We start from the raw sequence: 21,259 nt of genomic DNA, 5'->3' as shown, positions 1-21,259 counted from the left end.
CTATATATTCTGTTATTTCTTTTCATCAGAAATTAATTTTCTATACAAATTCTCACGAAATTTGTACAATATAAAAAATATACAACATAGGCTCATTGATGTAGAATAGTAAATTATCCTTCCAAGGAAGAATTCATTTTGATTTTGTTAGAAATATATATTGATCATACAAAGTGCACGTTGACGACAGATCAATTCGAAAAAGCACTGCTCCAGATTCGCGGTTGGCTACGGTTCCTATCACGCCGATCGAATCATCTTCAAATTGTCATATTTAAAAAAACACGAAGTTTTCTCAATTAGCTCGCTGATCGAAGGTTGGTTGTCATTAAACTCCATACAGGCAACGTGCTACATCGTTCTAAGCAAACTGGGGGTGTACAATTTTGTTCACCGGATGTAGCCATATTGAATATCAAAGGAAGAGACCCAACTAGTATTTTAAAATAGACTTTAGTGCTGTCATCCATCCTTAACAGTCGCTAGCGGGACACAGACTGGGCTCAACGAAGGACTGCCGCCTAGCCAGTCCGGTAGCCCGCTCATTTCCCCTTATGCTCCTATCACCGGGATCTCAGAGAAGGGTGACCTTGAGCGTGCCGCCCGGACTGCTCAGCTAATTTCTGGCCTGGCCAATGCTTGACTGCCGATCAGAATGGCTATGTTACACTTGAGACTCGTATCATGCTTCAGCCATCGACAGGCTTCAATATCGCCAGTATTTCCGCTTGGAAACCCTGGGAAACCATACGACCCGAATATACTGTTTTATCCGAGAAAACTCCCGCATCGACTCCACAGACCACAGAATATGTCATAGCCTTGTAACACGCCGCTGGCCTTCCAGTTTGCCATGGTTCGAAAGCCCGCAGCTTCTCGTGAAGCTCGGCGTGTGTGTCTGGTGAAAAATTACTATTATTAACAAAATTATAGAGTAGTCTGATATACTAAATGCTTATGCGTTACGAACTACGTGCAATGGAGCGGACATATAACCAAATATTCTAACGGAATTTACAAAACTTTCCCTCTTGAGGCACCTTTTCGTTATGACCTAGCGATCTGTGATCGTACGAAGGATTGATTTCTCATGTTGTTTGCTTATTTCAGTACATAAGGCATGTTTGTTATGGGTTAGTGAATAATGGTTGCTTTTGTTTAAGTAGGATGGAAGTGACGTCCGGTTTAACATATTTTAGGAATTTATTGATTGGTTAGATATTTTTTGTATTTCCGGATCCACCATTCTGACTTCATTCATGCCCAGGAGGGGCTATCATTTCTACGGCGTCAAACAAAAATGCTATGTGCTCTCCAATTTGGTAATAACCTTTAAAGCCAAGAGCAACAGCTATGGGACCAGGTTGATCCCTTTCTTTGGGGGAGTGGCTGGAGAGAAAGTATGGGACGATCAATTATAATCTTACCCAGTCTTTCACAGCTCACGGAAGATATTGTTAATACCAGAGTGTCCAAATTGCAATGGGGTCCCAGAGGACCCAGTACACGTATTCTTCCTATGTCCAAGATTCGTGCAAGAAAGGAGAAATCCAGAAGAAACTCTAGGTAAATTGCTATCACCGGAAATATTGTCCAGGGAATGTTAGCATGTCTGGAGAACTGGAATGCGATCAACTTCATGATCGCAGCAATCCAGGATAAACTGTGAAAGGTGAAATAAATCAGAAATGAGTGGTTACGAACACAGTGGATAGAAGGCAGGAGATCTAACTAACGAGGCAAGGGGAGCGGTTTTAGTGAATGAAAATCCTACCCTCTAGCGTGGCCAGCTAATTTATAATACAAAGACTCAAGTAAAGATGTGTTACTAACGCGTTGTTTGGTCGGATTTGCCTAAAATTCGAACCAAAGTTTTATTGCGATGGTGTGGTCAATGGCTCCTAAATTTGCTTTCTGTAGTAAAACTGTCCTCAATATTGCTGTAAACCTTGCTCTAATTTATTTCAATGATGCCCATAATAGAGCTAGTTATGAATCAACTTGGTATTCCAATGGGATTTCAATGTTATAAATTTTACCCAGAAGACGCCGCTACGTGTATAACGGAGTGTGAGCGTTTCCTCCCTTTAGAAGATAGAGAAACCAGGAGAGAACGTTTTCTATCAAGGAAGGATGGTTTTTTGTTTTAGATAACAAATTGTGACCTGTAGAATTTCGTCAATTTAGGTTATTCCAAAATAAGGAGTTTTTTTTTAATATTTTTTGCGCCGCCATTTCGTTTTCAAAAAAATTGAAAATAATTTTCCGTTACGCCTTAAACCTTCTATTAACACTTAGGAAAGACAGAACTATTATTATTATTCTGTTAAGGGAAAGTCGCACCATGTCTTTAAAGAACTATTGTGCCCCTTTTACTACTTTACTTATACTATTGATCATAGTATCTCAAGCAGGCCTATAACCGTCAGGAATTTTAGTATGTTCCCTACTTTCAGATCTTTCAGCTTTGCATCTGGTATTAAGTGTTCTCTCAGATGCCTCGACCTACTTTGCACAAGTGCCGGACACTCCCAGGACGTGTATAGAGGTTTCGTCATACTCCTCACAAAACCTGCAGGCAGTGTCCGTAGATATCCCTAGCTTCCCTAGGTGATAGTTCAGCCGACAATGACCATGAGAATTCCCACTATGATTCGAAGGTACTTTTTAGTGAGGTTTAAGCAATCCTTTGTGCGTATGGGTTCGTATCCCCCATAAGTACCCTGGACTGCTCCATTCCTGGTAGACCCGCCCAATATAGTTCCCTCAACCGTTCCTCATCATTTCTTAGAGTCATAGCCATGAAACCGTTTCCGATTCCACAGAAGGGTTCTGGCCTGTGCAAAGGCGTCCCTGCTCCCTTCTTGGCTAGTTCGTCCGCTGCTTCGTTGTCTTCCAACCCAGCATGGCCTGGAACCCAAAGTATCCGGACTTTGTTGGTCGACCCGAGTGTATTCAGTCTCTCAAGGCATTCCCACGCCAGTTTAGAGTTCACCTGGTTGGACCTAAGCTATGGTCTGCCCCCTGTAGTTCCTTTGCAGATGAAAGGAGGCACATTTGTCTATGGCGTATATTTCCGCCTGGAATATGCTAGTGTACCTGCCCATTGGCTCAAAGTACATTTTCCTTGGGCCAATGACACCGGCACCCGCTCTCTCTTGTTTCTGGTTTAAGCCGTATGTCGCAGCCACGCTCTCCCAGTTTGCCTTGTTACTCCAACGTGTTTCAAACTTCTTATCGAAGTGAAACCTCGTTGTCATGTTATCCCTTGGTATCAATAATTCGGGATACCGCCTAGAAGGAATATCAATCTTCTTTCGATTTAGGCAGCTCCCCGCCTCATTCATACTATCGGCCATCCTGAATATTGCCCTCTTTGCCTGCATCTGTATGTGCAGATGGAGAGGGGTTAATCCCAGAAGGACCTCCAGGGATGCCGTTGGGCATGCCCACATTGCCCCACTGATACACACGCAAGCCAGCCTTTGGAGCTTATGTAATTCCCTGGCTTGTATGCTGAGTTCTGTTCTTTCTGCTCAGATTACTGCTCCATAGGTAATCATTGGCCTTACTATTGCAGTATATATCCAAAGTAGTATCTTCGGACTGCAACCCCATTTTTTTCCTGCTATGGATCTGCAACTCATCAAAGCCCTTGTGGCTTTCCTACAAGTGTTTCCGACATGTGCCTTCCAGAGTAATTTTTGGTCTAGCGTAATTCCCAAATATTTGACCTCTGTTTCGCGTTTCACCTCCATATCATGTAATGTTATGGCTCTCAGGTGATCAAGCTTACGCCTCCTAGTGAATGGCAATATGGTGGTTTTGGCTGGGTTGATCCGCAGTCCCACCTTCCTGCACCAGGCACTAGTAACCCTTAGTCCAGTTTGGATTCTATCGCATAGGGTATCTTCATATTTGCCCCTATAGATTAAAACAATGTCGTCTCCGTAACCCTGGACTTGTATTTCAGTATTTGTTTACACATCCAAGAGTTCATCCACTACCATATTCCACATCAGCCGCGATAGTACCCCACCCTGTGGACAGTCTTGAGTGGTGTTCATGACAATAGAATTTGTACCTGTCGGTACTTCTATTTGCCTGCTTTCTAGCATTTTGGTCCATCCAGAATGCCAGGGTGTTTCCCACTCCTTTGCGGCTCAGGGAATCCTGTATCTCTGTGTGCGATGTGTTGTCGAATGCTCCCTCGATATCCAAAAACGCGCACAGTGCAATTTCTTTTGTTTCTATGGCATCCCGTAGTACCTCTGTGAGCTGATACAGAGCAGTTTTAGTTGATCGTCCTGCCCGGTAAGCGTGTTGACAGTGATATAGGGGATTACGCTTTAGGACGTTGGTTCTAATATAGTTGTGTGTGACCTTCTCCACCGTTTTGAGTACGAACAATGTTCGGCAAATTGGTCTGAAAGATTTAGGGCGAAGAGGATCCTTTTTACCCGCTTTCGGAATAAAGACCACTTTTGCCCGTCTCCATGCCCTTGGTATGTATCTTAGTGCTATGCTCCCCCTTACCACTCTTAGAAGCTGTTCCGTTTCACTTCCCTGACTGCGTACGTCAGTGCATTTTTGTACCTCTGCCAGTCCCTGGTTTGCTTTGCCCGGTTGAAGAGTTTTCGTGCCTCTGTTCTCATCTTGCCAGGTTCTTGTTCCACCATGGTACATCCCTTGATGACTTAACTGCTTTAGCCGGACAGCTGGCCTCATATGCGTCAATGAGAACTAACAATATCCATTATGTTTTTTTCTACAAATTGTAGAAAAGCACCCTTAATATCATGCACACAAGGTAGTATTTCCCGTTGAGTCTCTGCGTAGCGCATTAAATATCAGTCCCACAACTGAACCAGATCCGCCCTTTTGGCATATAAAGCAATATTCCCTTGAACTCTACAATTTTCGGATTTAACGGACCGATCAGTATCCTTTGTATGCTTTCGTGACGTATTCATACATGAATAAGACCGTTCAGGTTTAGGGTGAATAGAGGGCACTCTACATTACCAAAATATGCATCTAATTTTGCTAAGTCTGTATTCTGGGCCACCGAGAAAAATCCGGGTCCGGGGAGAACTATGCTCTTCGTTCTTCTTGTTCACCAGGTTTGATTCGGAATAATATCTATTTTTTTGGTAGAATTTTCATATCTTTCATATCTTTTGTTGTTACAACTTTAAACTACAATTATCAACCATTTTTTTTCCACTTTGCAGAGACCTTCCTAAAAATCATGAAGATTGGATTGAACTTTTAAGGCAACAAGAAGCTTTGCATGAAACCGAAATGCGTAAATGGCAAGCCGTTCTGCAGACTGCTATTGAGCTGCTAAAAAAGGTAAGCGTTGTTTGCGAGAAAATTGTACAACTCGAACAAAATGGTGGAAACCCAAAGGCATTACACAATGAGTTATAGGAAGAAAGGATGGGCAGCACATAGGAATAGGTTATGTTGGAATTATTTTCATATAAGGATATCTTTTGTACAATGTTGGTCAAAACTAGTGTGATTGAATAGCGTGATCTATTTTCAACGAATCAACACAAAGTTTGCTGAAGTGCTTGCACGCCGAAAGTTTTAAGGGTTCAAACTGTCTATATATGCTAAGCAGCTCTTTCTTCGAAATGTGATTAAAAACTCAGCATTTAATAGCTATAAACTAACTTTTCCAATTACTTTTGAAACTATTGACTTTATACCAACTGCATTTTCTAATTATAGAGATTGAATGAAAGTAGAATATCAGACGATACTCATTTAAGAATCAAATTCCAGCGTAAGCATTTCATAGCCAACAAAATGTGATTCCGATCATCAGAAACCTCATATTTTAACGAAGTCTAACTTTATCCAATTTTCTCGGGCAGATACCTAAGCATTATCGTTGTGACCACTGTTTTGATCAATTTTGTACTAAGAAAAGTGAAATGTTTTAAAGATTTTAAGTATACGTTGCGGGAACAAGTCTTGCATTATCTCTGAAAGTATTCTTTGGTTTATTATGTGAATGTTAAAATGCATTAGAAAAAATTCACTATATTTCCAAGAGTTGAAGTATTTTCATGTCATTTCTTTTTTTAAATGGATGTTTTGGGGTAACACAGACACACGGTTTGCCGTTTTTGCAAGGTCTTTTGTTTGAAGTGAATTTTTTTCCAGAGTGAACCGCAGTAAAACAGCTGAGATAAACTTTTTTTAGTGAATTGGATGAGTAGGAGTTGGGACGAAATGAGGATTAGATGGTATAAGTTAAAAAGTTTGCATTTTTTAAGGACGTTGTTTTTCTGGATTATTCTATGACGACGCCAATGTGTTAAGTTCATGCCATTTGGATTTTTTCTAAGTGGAAATGCGCGCCTTGTGCGGGTTGAAATGTGCATTGCGTAACCACATGATGTATTTCTGATTTTCACAAATACATAGTATTGAACTTATCAAAAAAATACATTCTAATTTTTTAATTGACTGATTAAGATGTGATTATTCTCTATCACCTCAGGAGGTTCAAACTTATGTTTAGTGATAAGGGAGCATTTTTAATTATTTATTGACGAAGCAAAGGTAGCATGAATTGTGAGAGAGGATAGCTCGAACGTTACTATTGAATTTATTGATTATTTTTTATTTTACAAAAACGTCAAATTTTCCATATTATCTTCCGTTGATCGGATATTATCCTGAATAATGACATTTAAATGCAGATTTTTTGAAACTTTCTATTTTCTATATATTCTATAATTAACCACATTGATACCAATGTGATAACGCAGCTCTGTAATACTTTCTAGAGGAGACTTGTGCCCTCTTAGTGGATTGAACGAGTTTAACATTTTATTTCCTCAAAGGTGCCTAAACATATTACTTAAGGGGTTAATCTACAATTCAAACACGAAAAGGGATTTGATGATCTTAAACTGGTGTAAAAAAATGACAAAAGATATCGATCTGAAATTTTTTATTACGTTTTAAAGTTAATAAGGTTATTCATAAAAAAATTAAGAAACAAAATGGGGGCTGCCCCAGTTTAGCGCTTCAGCAGTGTTCGATGAAAAAAAACTGTGCAATGTTAGATCTTAGCCAAATTTTCCTGTCTGTAAGCACAACAAAGAAATCTGTTAGTTCAGACTGTAATCTATTGCACTGATCTCATTTTGGACAATCTTTTTTTTTGTAATTTAGCACACGTTTGAACAGAAGGGGTCTTTTTAAAGTTTTGTGTGGAACAAAACCTTATTAGAATCGATTCGATGTCTATCTCTCCGTCTTTTTTTTGCCGATGGAAGATGGAAAGCTTCAAAAGCTACCGTAGGCTCCTGCCACACGGTTATGTGGGACTCTTACCCACTAAAACCACTTCCTTCTTCTTCCGCTCTTCCCGCGGGACTCCCATTTGGTATTACGTCGCGGGGTTGGATCAAATTTTAATCTGCGCTCATGTTAATATTCGTGTTTCTCTCGCGTTCATTCTTTCAGATGACTTCTTTCTGCCTAAGCTTCTTTCCGATGGCTGCAATTGTCGTGACCTCCACTTTCACTGTCCACTTCTTTTTAACATTAAAACTCTTTATTTCCGTTTCTAATGAAATTTTATAATTTATTACACTTAAATTTATTATTTATTACACTTAATTTACACTTTACACTTACATTTACGTTCATTACACTACATTACTTGAACTTTTCCTACCTTGCGGGTTCGCTTTTAAAAATTGACTAATTCTAACATTTCCTTATGCTTATTCTAGACCTACCTTAACCTACTTTCCTATTCTCATTTGCCGACCCACGATTACCTCAAAACATGTTTAAGAGGTCAGTGCTGTTATGCAAACACTCAACATTCTACAACACAATACTGACCAAGTATGTTCCGCATATTGTAATACAAAGCTTGCACTTTCCATCACAATATCGGTTACACACTTCCGGGTCGTGCCCAATGAGTCACCTCAGCAATCATTTTTTCGACTTCGGTCCTTATTCCCTTTGCTTTGACCATAAGTTCCATTATATTTTCGGCTGTAAAGTGTAGCTTTTAATGTAGGCCTTTGGGCTTCGAATCTGGGGCAATGAAAAAAGACGTGTTCTGCGTCCTCTGCTATATTTGGGCACTTTAAAGATATGCTTGATAGCCTCCGTGTCCGCTCAAGAATTGAGTTAGGTCGAAACCCACTTCGCCGTGGGGTCGTTCGATCCATTTCCGGATATCCCATATGATTTTGTGAATCCAGCGCCCTTTTTTTGACTCGTCCCACTTCTCTTGCCATTCTGCGACAGTTTCAGCTCGTGCGAACTGTCGCCGACGGGCAGGAGATTCTCCGGTGAGATACGTTCCATCGTAAAGTCATTGTATTTCTTTCGCCAGAATCTCAATCGGGACCATTCCTGCTATCACTCACGCAAGCTGCTTCATCGGATATTGTTCTGTAAGCGCAACATTTTCGGAGTACACTTATTTGCTATATTTTTCAGTGCATCTGCCCATACGGGGGCTGCATACAGTAGAATCGAACTGACCACCTTCGAAATAAGGAGTCGACGGACCTATATTTGATAGCATTCTCGCAACCAGTGCTTCGATTTATATGCCTTGGTTGCTGCACCCTCCACATGCAATCTGAAATTTAACCTCTGGTCAATTATTACAACTAAGTACTTAAGTGCAGGCTTGGAATGAATTGTTTGCGTTCCAAATTTGGTCTTGATGGAAGTGCACTTTCTCCGCTTGGTAATAAGTACTACTTCCGTCTTATGCCCTGTGAGCTGTAGACCAGCATTCTCTAACCAGGATTTAATCTCATAGACTGCTCTATTGGCATAAAGCTCGACTTCTTCGAGAAGGCGTGCAACAACCGTCACACCCAATATGGTCCGCGAAACCAATGGAGGCCACACCAGTGGGAAGGTCTAGCGTCGGTACTCCGTTATACATAATATTCCACAGGAGTGGCCCTAGGATAGACCCTTGTGGAACTCCGCATGTGGCGCCTATCTGTCTGTCTGTCACATCCGATTGTTTCGGAAACGACTAGACCGATTGTCACGAAAATTAGTGACATCATGTGGTCTATTGTTCCCTTCACATACAGTATGTGGTGTCATTTTGTGTTAAGTTTAAGAGGGGGGGGGGTCTACCCATACATGTAAATGGAGGGTGTGTGCGTATCAAATGAAAGGGCTCAATTAGTACTTTTCGAAATTGGTCCAATATTTGATATCGAGCGAAGCGTAGGTGAGTGATAGCTTAAATTATGACACCTGAAAAGTGTAACAGTGGTGTATCTAACCAAAATCTAGGCTTCAAAATACATCCCGTTCCGATATCTGCATAAATAAAGTGAACAATAGTATATTAGCATATTTTAAAAATTTAGTCGGTAACCTCCCTTAAGTTCCTGCTAGAACTATAACATTTGGCACTTGCATAAGGGATAACAAAAGGCATAACTTCAGGAAGTTTGAAGAAAATCCAACTAATATTAACAAAGTTATAGAAGGTGAAACTTTTTCATTTTGTGTGAATTTCGTGCATTCTAAAACATGTATGACGTCATCATGACATATCAATTCGTCAAAACCACAACAAAGTGAGCTCACGTAAATGGGGGGGGGGGGGGGGGGTCGCAGGAAAACATTTCGTTTTAGTTTTTTAATCATTTATATATCAATATCAATTACTCCAGACAGATATATGTATTTATATTATATTAGATACGATGTACTTGCCGGACAGACAGACAATCCCGCACTGCTGGAATGAATGATCTCATATTTATTTTTGTATTCTTCAAACTGTGATTCATTTTCTGTTGCATCTTTTATACCCGAGAGGCGCGAGATTTACAAATATAACTTTTTATTATGCTATATTTAACCTTATCGGAATATTTTCCAATCAATGAAATAAATCCGATGAGAGAACTGAACTCACGCCCGACCCATGACTCGCCTACTGAGACTTAAGTTTCTCGCGCTCGCTTCCTTTTTCTTAATTAATTTTTTTTCATAAGATGAAACACAGCCTTTTGAATGCAAACATCATAAACTCCGAAACGTATTTTGTCCCGCTGGAGGCTGAAGTCAAAGAAAGCGACGTTGACGCCAATCCGCGGTAAATTGACATATTCCGTTTCAGCGAATGGTATTTGATAAGACCGAGATTCACAATAGAGAAAAAAATATTTATTAAAACGAGTATGAAAAATAACCAACTAAAATAAACAAAAATAACAACTAATGTTTCCAGTATGGAAATCAAGATTGGAAATACTTAGAAGCGACTAAGAAATTTATTATTAAATTATTTAAACATATAATTTGTCTTAATCTTAGTCGACAGACTCAAATACCCGCTTCTCTACTCAATTGTGTCATGACATCGTCGCGCGCCTCTTAGACTGGTTACATTTTCTTGCCGGACGAAGGGGTTTAGTCGAACCAAACAAGTACTTCTTAAAGTTTTCTGGAAAAATAAACCTTATTATAATCGGTTTACTGTCTGTTCTTTTTTTGTGTTGGGAGGTGGAAATGTTCAACACCTACCGTTCGCTCGAATTGGCGAATATTTGGTGATAGAGCCGTCGACCCTCGTTTGCCAAAGTGTCGTCGGGGACCATGCCTGGTAACATGTAACACAGATGTTGTGCTGTAAGCGCACGGTGCTCGCAGTGCACTTAATTGGTATGGGCGAACAATTTTTTTCCAATTTGGAACATTGGAACATGAATCCAATGCCGAGGCCCAGACAGGAGCTGCATAAAGAAAAGGCGAGCTAACGACTCTGGAGATAAGGAGCCGACGGCTTTGCCTTGCATCGCATATATTTGGTAACAGCGTAGAGTTGAAATCGACTTTTTCTACGCCGGACATCTACTACTGCCTGTGATATTGTCGATGTCGCCGTTTTTTGTTTCTTCTTGGGATAACAAACATTTGGGTTTACTTTTTTAGTCCTTGGCAATATGACCTTCCTGTCGGCGATTTTTTGTGTGGAATCATGTTCCCTGAAATTTGTGTTTCATAGGAACATTTTGATAACGTAACTCGCGCGTTGACGTCTTGTGAAAATCGTAGGCTTCTTCTTGTTCTTCTTTTAGTTCTTTGCTGTGTTGTGTACTGAACAGGCTTACGATATGTTCTATCCGTCTTGCCACTTCCGCATATCTTCGCGGCCTGGGCTGCTGTCGGCTTCGGCTGAATGGGCGGAACCGGCTGGCCGACGGCGTCCTGAAATGGTATGTTCGTGTTCTTGGACCTTCCTACTTTGACTACCGTCGCTAACACTAAAATCACGACGGTTAGATTAAAATGAAATTTTGATAAACTAAAATTTTCTTGTATCACTTTAGTTTTTACTGAAAATATATTCTTTATTTACCACAAAAACTGCTCACAAAGTGAATTCGGTGAGGTGCGAACAATTCGCATTAGCGATGTAACTTAACTCGGTCACAGTATCGGCTCAGTTGATTTTTTTCGAACCGGTCTCTATTCAATAGCGGTACAGCTAGCTCCCAGCATCAATGGGCAATATTTCGCCTTAGCCAGAAACAAGCGTTAGTAATGCATTTCGTAACATGCAACATGATTAAATCTATCAGCGCATTTTTTTGGGAAGGTAAATTATTATTTTCCAGTTAATATTTTGAAGATACGAAAAATAAGGTTAATGGAGTTGTTGAAGGATGCTAAGTAGGAGAAAAGAAAATATACTGCATACAAGGAAATGAATCTCTCATCCGTTCGTCACAGGACAAAGAAATCAAACTGATGCGAATGCCGAGAAATTACGGACACTAAATCGCTTCGTGGGGCTCCGGCATCGATATTGACTCTATAGAATTTATGGATTAAATTCTATTATGACTTATTAAATTAAGCAACATTATATTACAAATTATTCCTCTTCAATGAATGCCAACCAACTGTCTTTTCTTTTCTTTTTAACGTTTCTCGTCACCTACTCTGTTCCCCACTCTTGCAGCGAGGTCCGAACTGAGTGGAGCGCCGGTGACGTCATCTGTCCGCTGGTATTCGTGACATTCGAAATAAATTTCGAATGCCGCGAATCCTGCCGCGCCGCAACTCTATATGTAAAGACATGCACTTGTTTTAAGAAAGATATTTTATCGTTTTTGTGTAGGAGAGCAAAATTTGTTCTTTCAATTTTGTTAGCTCCACTAACAAAGTGTTTTTTTCTAGCTGTCCTAGAAGAATATCCGCGTTTATTCAAAGTTTTTTGCACCGTTCTAGAACTAGCCATTAATACGCTCTTTCCATAATTTAACTCTCAGTTTTACACCACAGCTTCTTGGACTTTTGCGCCTTGCGCTTGATATTACTGTTTCTTCCCTTTCAGATAATTTAGAAGGGCACCTCGCTTGCTTCATTTTTTCCATTGCGTGAAACCAAACCATTCATTTAATGTCTATCCGCCAATTACACCTGATTTGCTCAAAAGCGATCAAACTTTTTGTGTCTTACATGCAATAAGTGGTCATGGAGGGTGTTAAATTAAAGGGCTCAGTTAGTTTTTTTCAGAACCGGCATAATTTTTAATGCCATCTTGAAGGAAAATAAAATTTAGCATGAGAATAAATGATAGTATCGGGCATCTTACTGGGGAGTTTAATGGAGACCCCCCTATTATTAACAAAGTTATAGTAGGTCAAAGTTTTCTATTTCATGTGAATTTATTGCGCCCTTATACGAGTTAACAAATTAAATGCAGTATTTAACAAAAAAATAATGTTTGCTGGTAACAGCCAGTGTCATCACGTTACAATCTCAAGGTAAACAATAACTCTGTCTACTGAACATAATTCACCTCATTTATAATAATTTTTATGTTTACTAGCCAAGACTTCAAACTACAACACTGTCGCTTCGGCATGAAGCAATGTTGTTAATTTGCAGAGATTAAATTTTATATATATATAGTTACGAGTTTGTACCGACTGTTCTTTAAAATAAAAAACACGGGTTATACTCGGAGTGATTAGGTTTTATTTTTCCAATAATTTGCCTAAGACTTTATATTTATAGTTGAGCTGAACAAAGGGCGCAAATTGCTGAGTTTGCAAAGTTGCATCTTTTGTAACTCGATATCGCTCAATGTTCGTTTGAGTCATGTTTTTGTTTATATTCAAATGTCGCTTATCTCTTGTGGATAGATTCTAGCTTCTGTTAGAATGACAATGTTTATATTATTTCGTTCGAGTTTAGTAAGATAAATTTTATGAAGATAAGGTGTTCATGACTCATACGTATGTATTATGGGCATGTGGTGTTTGTCTAAGGTGGAGTGACGCATGTTACAGGACATGTAACCATATAGATATTTCACAATAAAGGGCACAGTTTGAGATGCTGTCAGTTCATATATATACGAAGGATCGTAGGGGAACATACCATTTTCTCCTTTTTAGCTTCTTTTAGTTATTTGTAAATCAGTCTCAGTTACTCGAGATTGAAGATGCTAGTTTTCACGCGGTTTGTTTTGTTATTTTCGGTAGTGGATGCAACTTTGCGTTTTGTCATCGAATTTGCACTGGTCTGCCAGCTCACTTCCTTTTCCATGATGTGATTGGGGATGATTTTGAACTTTGCGATTGCTTTAAACGTTGCCTATAGTTGCCTAACATTGTAGGACGAGGACCTGTTTTTGGGTTTGTGTAGTTAAAACTACCTTTTATGTCGAGTTCATTTCCTAGTTTTTTTTATACAAATTTAGTAGGAAAACCTTAATTGCAGTTTCGTGCGACTGCACTCCGCGGATTTTACGTTGAGAAGAAGGTACCGTGTCACACCGGCTTCGTGCCAGGTCGCTAGATGTGTCTGTGGTAGTTCAGTGCATCGGCGGAGGGTGCGTTCGATTTGACACACTGCCGGCAATGCAGTGCGTGGTTCACGAGTCCTCTGCACCGCTAAATCATTCCGCTCAAAGCACGCGAGTTCAACGGAGGAAAGATATTACCGGGCGAACCTACGCTTCGTGAATGCTTTGTTAGAGCGTCCCCCGGTTCATTCGCGTTTCAGTTTCGACAAGCAGACCCATTGGGCCCGCCCTGGCCGTCGGGTGAAGACCCACGAGCATGTCTCGAGATGCTGCATGCTGAAGTCGATTAACTTTGCTCTGATATCCAGTACAGGGTCTGCGGGGAGCCCCAGGTTCTCCTCGTACACCATCTCCGCGGGGCTGACGGAGCCTTCCTCTCGGTGGTTTGTGCGAAGGCTGAGGAGGGCAAAAGGCAAGGGCTGCGACCACGATGGATCGTCGTGAGCTATTAAGGCAGCCTTAAGCGGTTGGTGTCAACGTTCCAGGTGGTATGCAATGGTCCTGTGGCGTTTGAAACCCAGGAGCTTGCTTAACTTCAAGAAAAGAGTAAATTCACATTGCATTCTCTGGTCCACGGTGATTATGGCTGGTGCTCCAAAGCGCGGGATCCATTCTCGGCACATGATTGTGCAGAAATGCCAGTCAAAGGTATTGCTTCAGGCCACCACGTAAACCTGTCGATGATTGTGAGACAATACTTGTAACCATGCGAGGGGATACGCTTCCTTTTTTACGTGCTTGTTGATCTTGATCTGTTGAATTAAAAAAAAATTAAAATAATAGTCTTCTTAAGTACAACAAACTTTATTTAAGTACAACTATCTGCACGAGTAACGATCGTAACAATTTTAGTAAAACGACTGGGGGCAATCTATGTAACATTTACTTGCTGTAAAATATTTCTTATTTGTTCGGAATTTGGAATATTATACATAACTCGCACGATGCACTGTCCAGCCCCAAGAGTTTACGTCCTTGTTTGTGGACAGCCGAAAGTATTTTCGGGTGACTAGCTGGTTCGTTCTCCTGATGGCTGGGTACGCAAGATCGTGTACTGCGTATAATACTTCCTTGCGAAAATCGGCCGGGATAAATGGCCTACGCCCCTTGTCCGACGTCTCGAAGAATAAGTAGGAGTTTGAGCTGAAGATAGGAAACTACTTGAACTTGTATGCAGAGTTCGTCGACTATGAAGCCCTGTGTCGTCCTTCTGCGCCTCGGCGATTGCCGTATAATCGACCGCGGTGGGGACTGTAAACTTCGTGACAAAGCGACCGCAATGACGTTATCTTTTCCAAACACGTGTTGGATGTCGGAAGTAACCTGCCTAATGAGGCTCTGTTGGCGAAGTAGGCAAGGAGACGGGTTGTCGGACTTTTGTTTAAGCGCGAACGTAAGGGGCTTGCGGTCCGTGAAGACGGTGAACGGTCTGCCCTCAAGGGGGAAACGGAACTATTTATTGGAAAGGTACGCGGCGAGTAGCTCACGATCATAGGCGCTGTAGTTGCGTTGAGCTGGGTTTAGTTGTTTAGAAAAGAAGCTCAACGGTTGCCAGGTTTGATTCACATATTTGTGAAGAGCGGCGCCTATGGCTGTGTCTTCAAATGCCTGGACAACTTCCGTAGACCACGCAAAATCGTCTTTTGTTTTGGGCCCAAGCGTTGAGGATCGATTGGTGATGAGCGGCCCTGGGCGGGTAATGACAATAGAAGTTTAACACGCTCAAAAACCTTCGCAGATCTTTCACCGTGGTTGGCAGGGGACAGGTTTTGATAGCTTCAACCTTGTCTGGAAATGGTTGAATTCTATCAGGGGTGATCACGTGGCCGAGAAATTTTACCTATTTTTGTAGGAATTTGCATTTTTCAACGTTTAGAACAAGATTGGCCTCAAGGAGACGCTTGAAAATGCACTTGAGATGGTCGAAATGCTCAGATTCGGAAGAAGAGGTGACGAACACATCATCCATGTATGCGATACAGAAGTCCAAGTTTTGTAGAACAGACTTGATGAATCTCTGGGATGTCTGCGCTGCATTGCACAGGTTAAATGTCACCCTGGTGAACTCGAAGAGTCCGAAAGGTGTGCAAATAGCCGTTTTCGGTATGTCTTCTAGAGCTACAGGGATTTGGTGGTACGCATTGGCTAGATCCAAGATCAAGAAAATACGGCAGTTTGTCAAGTAATGCGCGAAATATAGGGTATTAGCTAGGAACTGTCTAAGCGTTTAGACGCCTGTAATCTCTGCAAGAAATCCATTTGCCGTTTGGCGTAGGGATCATATGGAGTGGAGATGACCAATAGCTATTGGAAGGTCTACATACCTATACCCTGTTTCATGAGACCTTCGAATTCTTTCTTTGCAACAGCGAGTTTCTGGGGTGAATGGAGATACACCTTTGAGAAGATAGGGGAGCCGGTAATGTTGATGTGGTGCTCCACATTTTGTTTAACCAGTTGGAAGAAACTACTTTCAGTAGTAATGCTTTGATATTTTCGGAGGAGGGTCAGAATGTCCGATGATCGGCAATGTTCTCGAAAGAGTGCCGTTTGTTCAGGTGTAAATTTTCGTTGGTGACTTTAACGAGATTGCGGGATCTATCAAGCTTTTATTCTACAGGTCCACCAAAAGCCCATTGTGGCACAGGAAGTTTGCGCCTAAAATGGGACTGCTGATATCCATCAAAACGAATTTCCGCAATCTGAGACTCACGTTGACGACGCAAATGCCTTCTACTTCTTATCCTTAAGAATAAAAATAGAAAAAGGAAAGGTTTCCAATTTAACTATAGAATTTTATTTATGTTGAGGTAGCAAACACGTGTTTCGGACACAACATGTGTCCTTCTTCAGTGCTTATTTTGTAATCTTTTGTAACTTCTTATCCTTAATTCTTGTCCTTTTCATCTTTCACAATATACTATTACAAATATAAGTAGAATATCGTTAAAGACTTGAATATTACAACTTTCCGTTTCATTTTTATTCTTTCCTGGGCACCTTCACTTCGTTTTTTCTCGATCACTTCACATGCACTCACTTTGAATTACAATTTGTAATTTACAAACTACAAATGGCTCAGATGGGTTTGTATGACGTTAAGTCTATTTTATGGCGGCTTGGCAGTTTGCTGTAAGCAAATCTCCATCTTTATACAGCGACCCAAAAAAAGGTATTCGACATGTGACCACTGTTGCAAATATCCTACAAAATATTAAAAACTAAATTCAACAAAGAAATAATGTTTGATATTTTGAAACATAAAAAAATGCACTTTTTTAAATTACAAAAACAAAGTAAATTAACAAAAAGGAACCATTTTTATCTTCGTAGGCTCTTTCAAAGCAAAAGAAGTACTCGACATAATATAAAAGTACAATAATCTTATTCAATAAAAACAAGTCAAACAAGGATGAACTTAAGAAGGATAATAATATGTTAGGTATTTTGGATCCTTGACACCATATAGTGGTGGACTCTCGATTTTTTTCAGATTTTTCGGTTGACTAGCATCTGAAAATGGATTCGTTAAAGAAATTATCACTTTGAATCCCTCGCAGTCCCCACCTTTCCAACAAATGTCAAAACTAAGACCGCTTCGAAAAATACTAACCGAGACCTTTCATTTAATATCACACATCACTATATTTGATTTAAAAAAATTTACACCCCCTTTTGCATGTATGGGGACGCCCCTTAAATTCGACGTAAAACGATGTAATTCACTGTATGCGTGAGCGTTCACAGTTCCCACCTTCCTACCATATTGGTGTCACTCGCTCGTCTCCGAGAAAAATGCGTGTGAGGGACAGACAGACAGACAGAGAGTAAATCTATTTAGCACACAAAACCTTAAAAAGTTAATATCTTGTTGCTCTTCCCTTACGATGAATAACTTCTCGCAATCGTCGTGGCATCGATTGCACCAAATTTTTTTGTCGTTTCTGCTTCGATTTTCGGCCACTCTTCCTTCAGGATCTCTTCTATCTGGTTAACATTAGTGAAGTGGCGGTCTCTTTCCAAAATACTCTATACATGCTCAATTGGGTTGAGATTGGGGCTTTGGGCTGGTGTTTTAATGACATTTGGGCAATTGTAAAGAAGCCGAAGCTTTGTTTTGTGAGCTGTGTGCTAGCTTCGTTCGATTCCGAGTTTCATGGCATTGTCACGCAAATTTTCTTTTAAAATGTTAATATAGTATCGGTTGTCCATAGTCCCTTTGATTGGCACTATATTTCTCACCCCCGACGCCGCCATACACCCCCAAACCATCAAACCACCTCCGCGATGCTTCACAGTGGAAACTATATTTCGTTCTTCCAACTCAGTGTTTGGCTTTCTGTACACAATCACTCTTCCATCGTATCCAAAGAGGTTGTATTTGCTTTCGTCTGCAAAAATAAAATCAAACCAAAACCCTGCGGGCCTGTTTACGTATTCCCGAGCATATCGAAGCCTTTCCTTGCGGTTCTTTTTGGATATATGTATATGGTTTGCTTCGAGCTGACCTGGCTTCATTGCTATTTGACAATAAGTAATTTCTGATGGTTTGGGGTGTAACCTCTATGTCTAAATGTTCCTTGGAAGCTTTTGTCAATTTTGCGGCATTTATCTTTAGTCCCTTTTTAATTTCCCTTACCAGCCAACGCTCTGCAGTTTCAGTCAATTTTTTTTGGTCGACTAGATCTGGGTTTGTTGCCAACTGAATTTCCTTCTTTAAACTTTTTAATTATAAAATGCACAGTTGTTCTGGGTCTATTTACTATTTCCGATCTTTTGAACTCAGACAGACCGCGTTTATAATGACTGATGATTAAATTTTTCACTTCTACGGACAACTGTTGTCCTTTGCGACCGATTTCGCTCAAAATCAAAACCAAACTAGGATTAATGCATTTAAAAGAAAACTCAACACCTGCTGCCTTCAAAATGTGTAATTCTACCTAACGGTACTTTGTGTTTTTGGTTTCCAAAATTCCCACAACTTAGCGATGTCGAATACTTTTTTGCTCGCTAATCTGTGCATATGTAAATAATAACGGTTCCTTTGCTGTGGTATTTGGTTTTTCTAATTACAAAAAGCGTTAGAGGAGAAGGTAAGCCACGACTTGTGACAAATTGACAAGCATTTTTTTATTGCTGCATCTAGTTTTCGATATTTTAAAGGATATTTGCAAACATAATAATAGCATGCCAAATACTTGTTTGGGCCACTCTACATTAAATTATTGATTTTTTTATGATTCTGGTGAGAGACTGTTGTTCCTCCATGTTTAAATTTTTGGTCAAATTTTGGTATTTTTGTTCAATAACGGGTTCTATGACTTATTGATCTCCTCTGGTGGAGCGTAATTGACAGCGATTCTGGTTGGTTATATTTGTAGGTATCCAAATCCAGAGAATATCGCTGCGTTCAGTGGATATAATAGGTTTTGTCTTATTATGCCTATGAAAGATTTGTTTGAAAAATTCATTATCTTCCATAAGATTTTGTGATCTTCTGGCGTTTTGAATTGTTTCGGCATGTTTAGCTTGATTTTGTGCGTAACATCGTAGTTACAGCCTAATGCTAATATAGGGATTGAAATGTCAAATTTAATTCCTGGTAGATTTTGAAGGCAATTTTGATCGAGACTGGATGTTATTGCTCCTGTATCTATCAGGATTGGAATTGTTTCACCATCAGTTGACAAATTTGTTATGGGTAAAGAGTTTCCGAGGCACATATTTGAAAATTTTGCTCAGGTTCTATGGTTTATATGGACATTTAGAAGTTTTAATCTAATTTCTATTAATTCTCGTTTGGAACTCACGGTCAGTCAACAAACGCTATTTATTTAATTGAATAATATTTAATGACTTAAAACGTAATTGAACCTAATTTCTTATTTCAGAAAACTTTACAATAATGAAAATGGAAAATATTAAAAATGAAAAAGTCACACGGGTCTTCTTGGCAAAAACTTTGGACGCAGAATGACAGCAATTGTTTTTCTTCTGTCACTCTGCCCCTAACTCATGGTACACTTTCACCGTCTGCTCTCCACTCCTGTGGTGAGTTCTAGAAATGTGTGGAGAGCGCCGGTGGCGTCATCTGACCGCTCACATTCGCAACATTCGAAATAAATTTGCCGCGAATGCCGCCGCGCCACATCCCTCCGCCCCTAGATGAAACCGAGAGGGGTTTCAGCGACTGAATCCGGAACTGCGTTCCCCATTAGTCCGCGAAGCGAACGCGACGTCGTTTTGGGGCGCACACGGGCTCCAGCCTGGACAGGGAGACCGCCTTTGTGTGTCCACCGATTTCGAGCTGGAAGAAACGTTCTCCCTGCTCGAGAACGCGGTACGGGCCTTCATAAGGAGGCTGCAGCGGCTTCCGGACGGCATCCGTCGTGACCAGTGTCGTGACCTCCACTTTCACTTCTTTTTTTACACTCAAACTCTTTAGTTCCGTTTCTAATTAAATTTTATTAGTTATTATACTTAAATTACACTTACACTTACGTTTTCGTTACTCTACACTACTTAAACTTTTCCTACCTTTGGGTTTCGCTTTTACAAATCGACTGGCGCTTATATTTCCTTATGCTTATTCTAGACCTACCTTAACCTACTTTCTTATTCTCATTTGCCGACCCACGATTACCTCAAAACATGATTAAGAGGTCAGTGCTGTTATGCAAACACTCAGCATTTTACAACACAATACTGATTGCTACTGATTGACAAGTATGTTCCGCATATTGTAATACAAAGCTTGCACTTTCTATCACAATATCGATTACACACTTCTAGGTCGCGCCCAATGAGTCACCTCAACCAGGAAAATAGAAAATATTAAAAATGAGCTCGAATAAAATAACACGGGTCTTCTTGGCAAAAACTTTGGACGCAGAATGACAGCAATTGTTTTTCTTTTGTCATTCTGCCCCCAACTCATGGCATACTTTCACCGTCTGCTCTCCACTCCTGTGGCGAGTTCTACAAATGTGTGGAGAGCGCCGGTGGCGTCATCTGATCGCGCCACAGACATTTTGGAAACGTAACTCATGACCTTGGGGTGTAGGTCTTAGGACTTCTATTTAACTTATGGTTAAAATTAGTTATTCTATGTATTCTTGCGATGATTGAGTCGTAAGATTCTGATACGCCAAATTCATTTTTAAATGCTGCTGCAACGGAGTGCCATCCTTTGTCTGGGAGACTTAAATATGCTTGTAAAGCTCTGCCTTTAATTGGTTGGATTATTATGTCATATGTGAACATTCTTTCTAAGCCAAAGGGTGCTAAAGCAAGGATCTTGTTGACGTGTGATATCCACGTAGTTAACATATGTTTTTCGCCATCAAATATTGGTACATTTTCCGCTCGTCGAAGGACTTCGTTATATTGAATTGTGAAGGG

The 21,259-nt window shown here is 40.3% G+C and overlaps 1 protein-coding gene across 4 annotated transcripts in view; it reads left to right on the top strand.

Moving 5' to 3' along the window:
* The window catches only part of LOC119654883 (protein Aster-B-like), a 128,150-nt gene that overhangs the window by 38,135 nt on the left and 68,756 nt on the right, over positions 1 to 21,259 (top strand). For all 4 annotated transcript variants that reach the window (XM_038060493.1, XM_038060494.1, XM_038060492.1 and 1 more), the window contains one exon: positions 5,235 to 5,355. In XM_038060493.1, the coding sequence (XP_037916421.1) occupies positions 5,235 to 5,355 (121 nt within the window). The remainder of the gene's footprint in view (positions 1 to 5,234; positions 5,356 to 21,259) is intronic.

The sequence above is a fragment of the Hermetia illucens genome, chromosome 4 (assembly GCF_905115235.1).
Source record: "Hermetia illucens chromosome 4, iHerIll2.2.curated.20191125, whole genome shotgun sequence".
Taxonomy (NCBI): domain Eukaryota; kingdom Metazoa; phylum Arthropoda; class Insecta; order Diptera; family Stratiomyidae; genus Hermetia; species Hermetia illucens.
The sequence above is the reverse complement of the archived record's forward strand: the minus strand, read 5'-3'. Positions and strand labels throughout refer to the sequence as shown.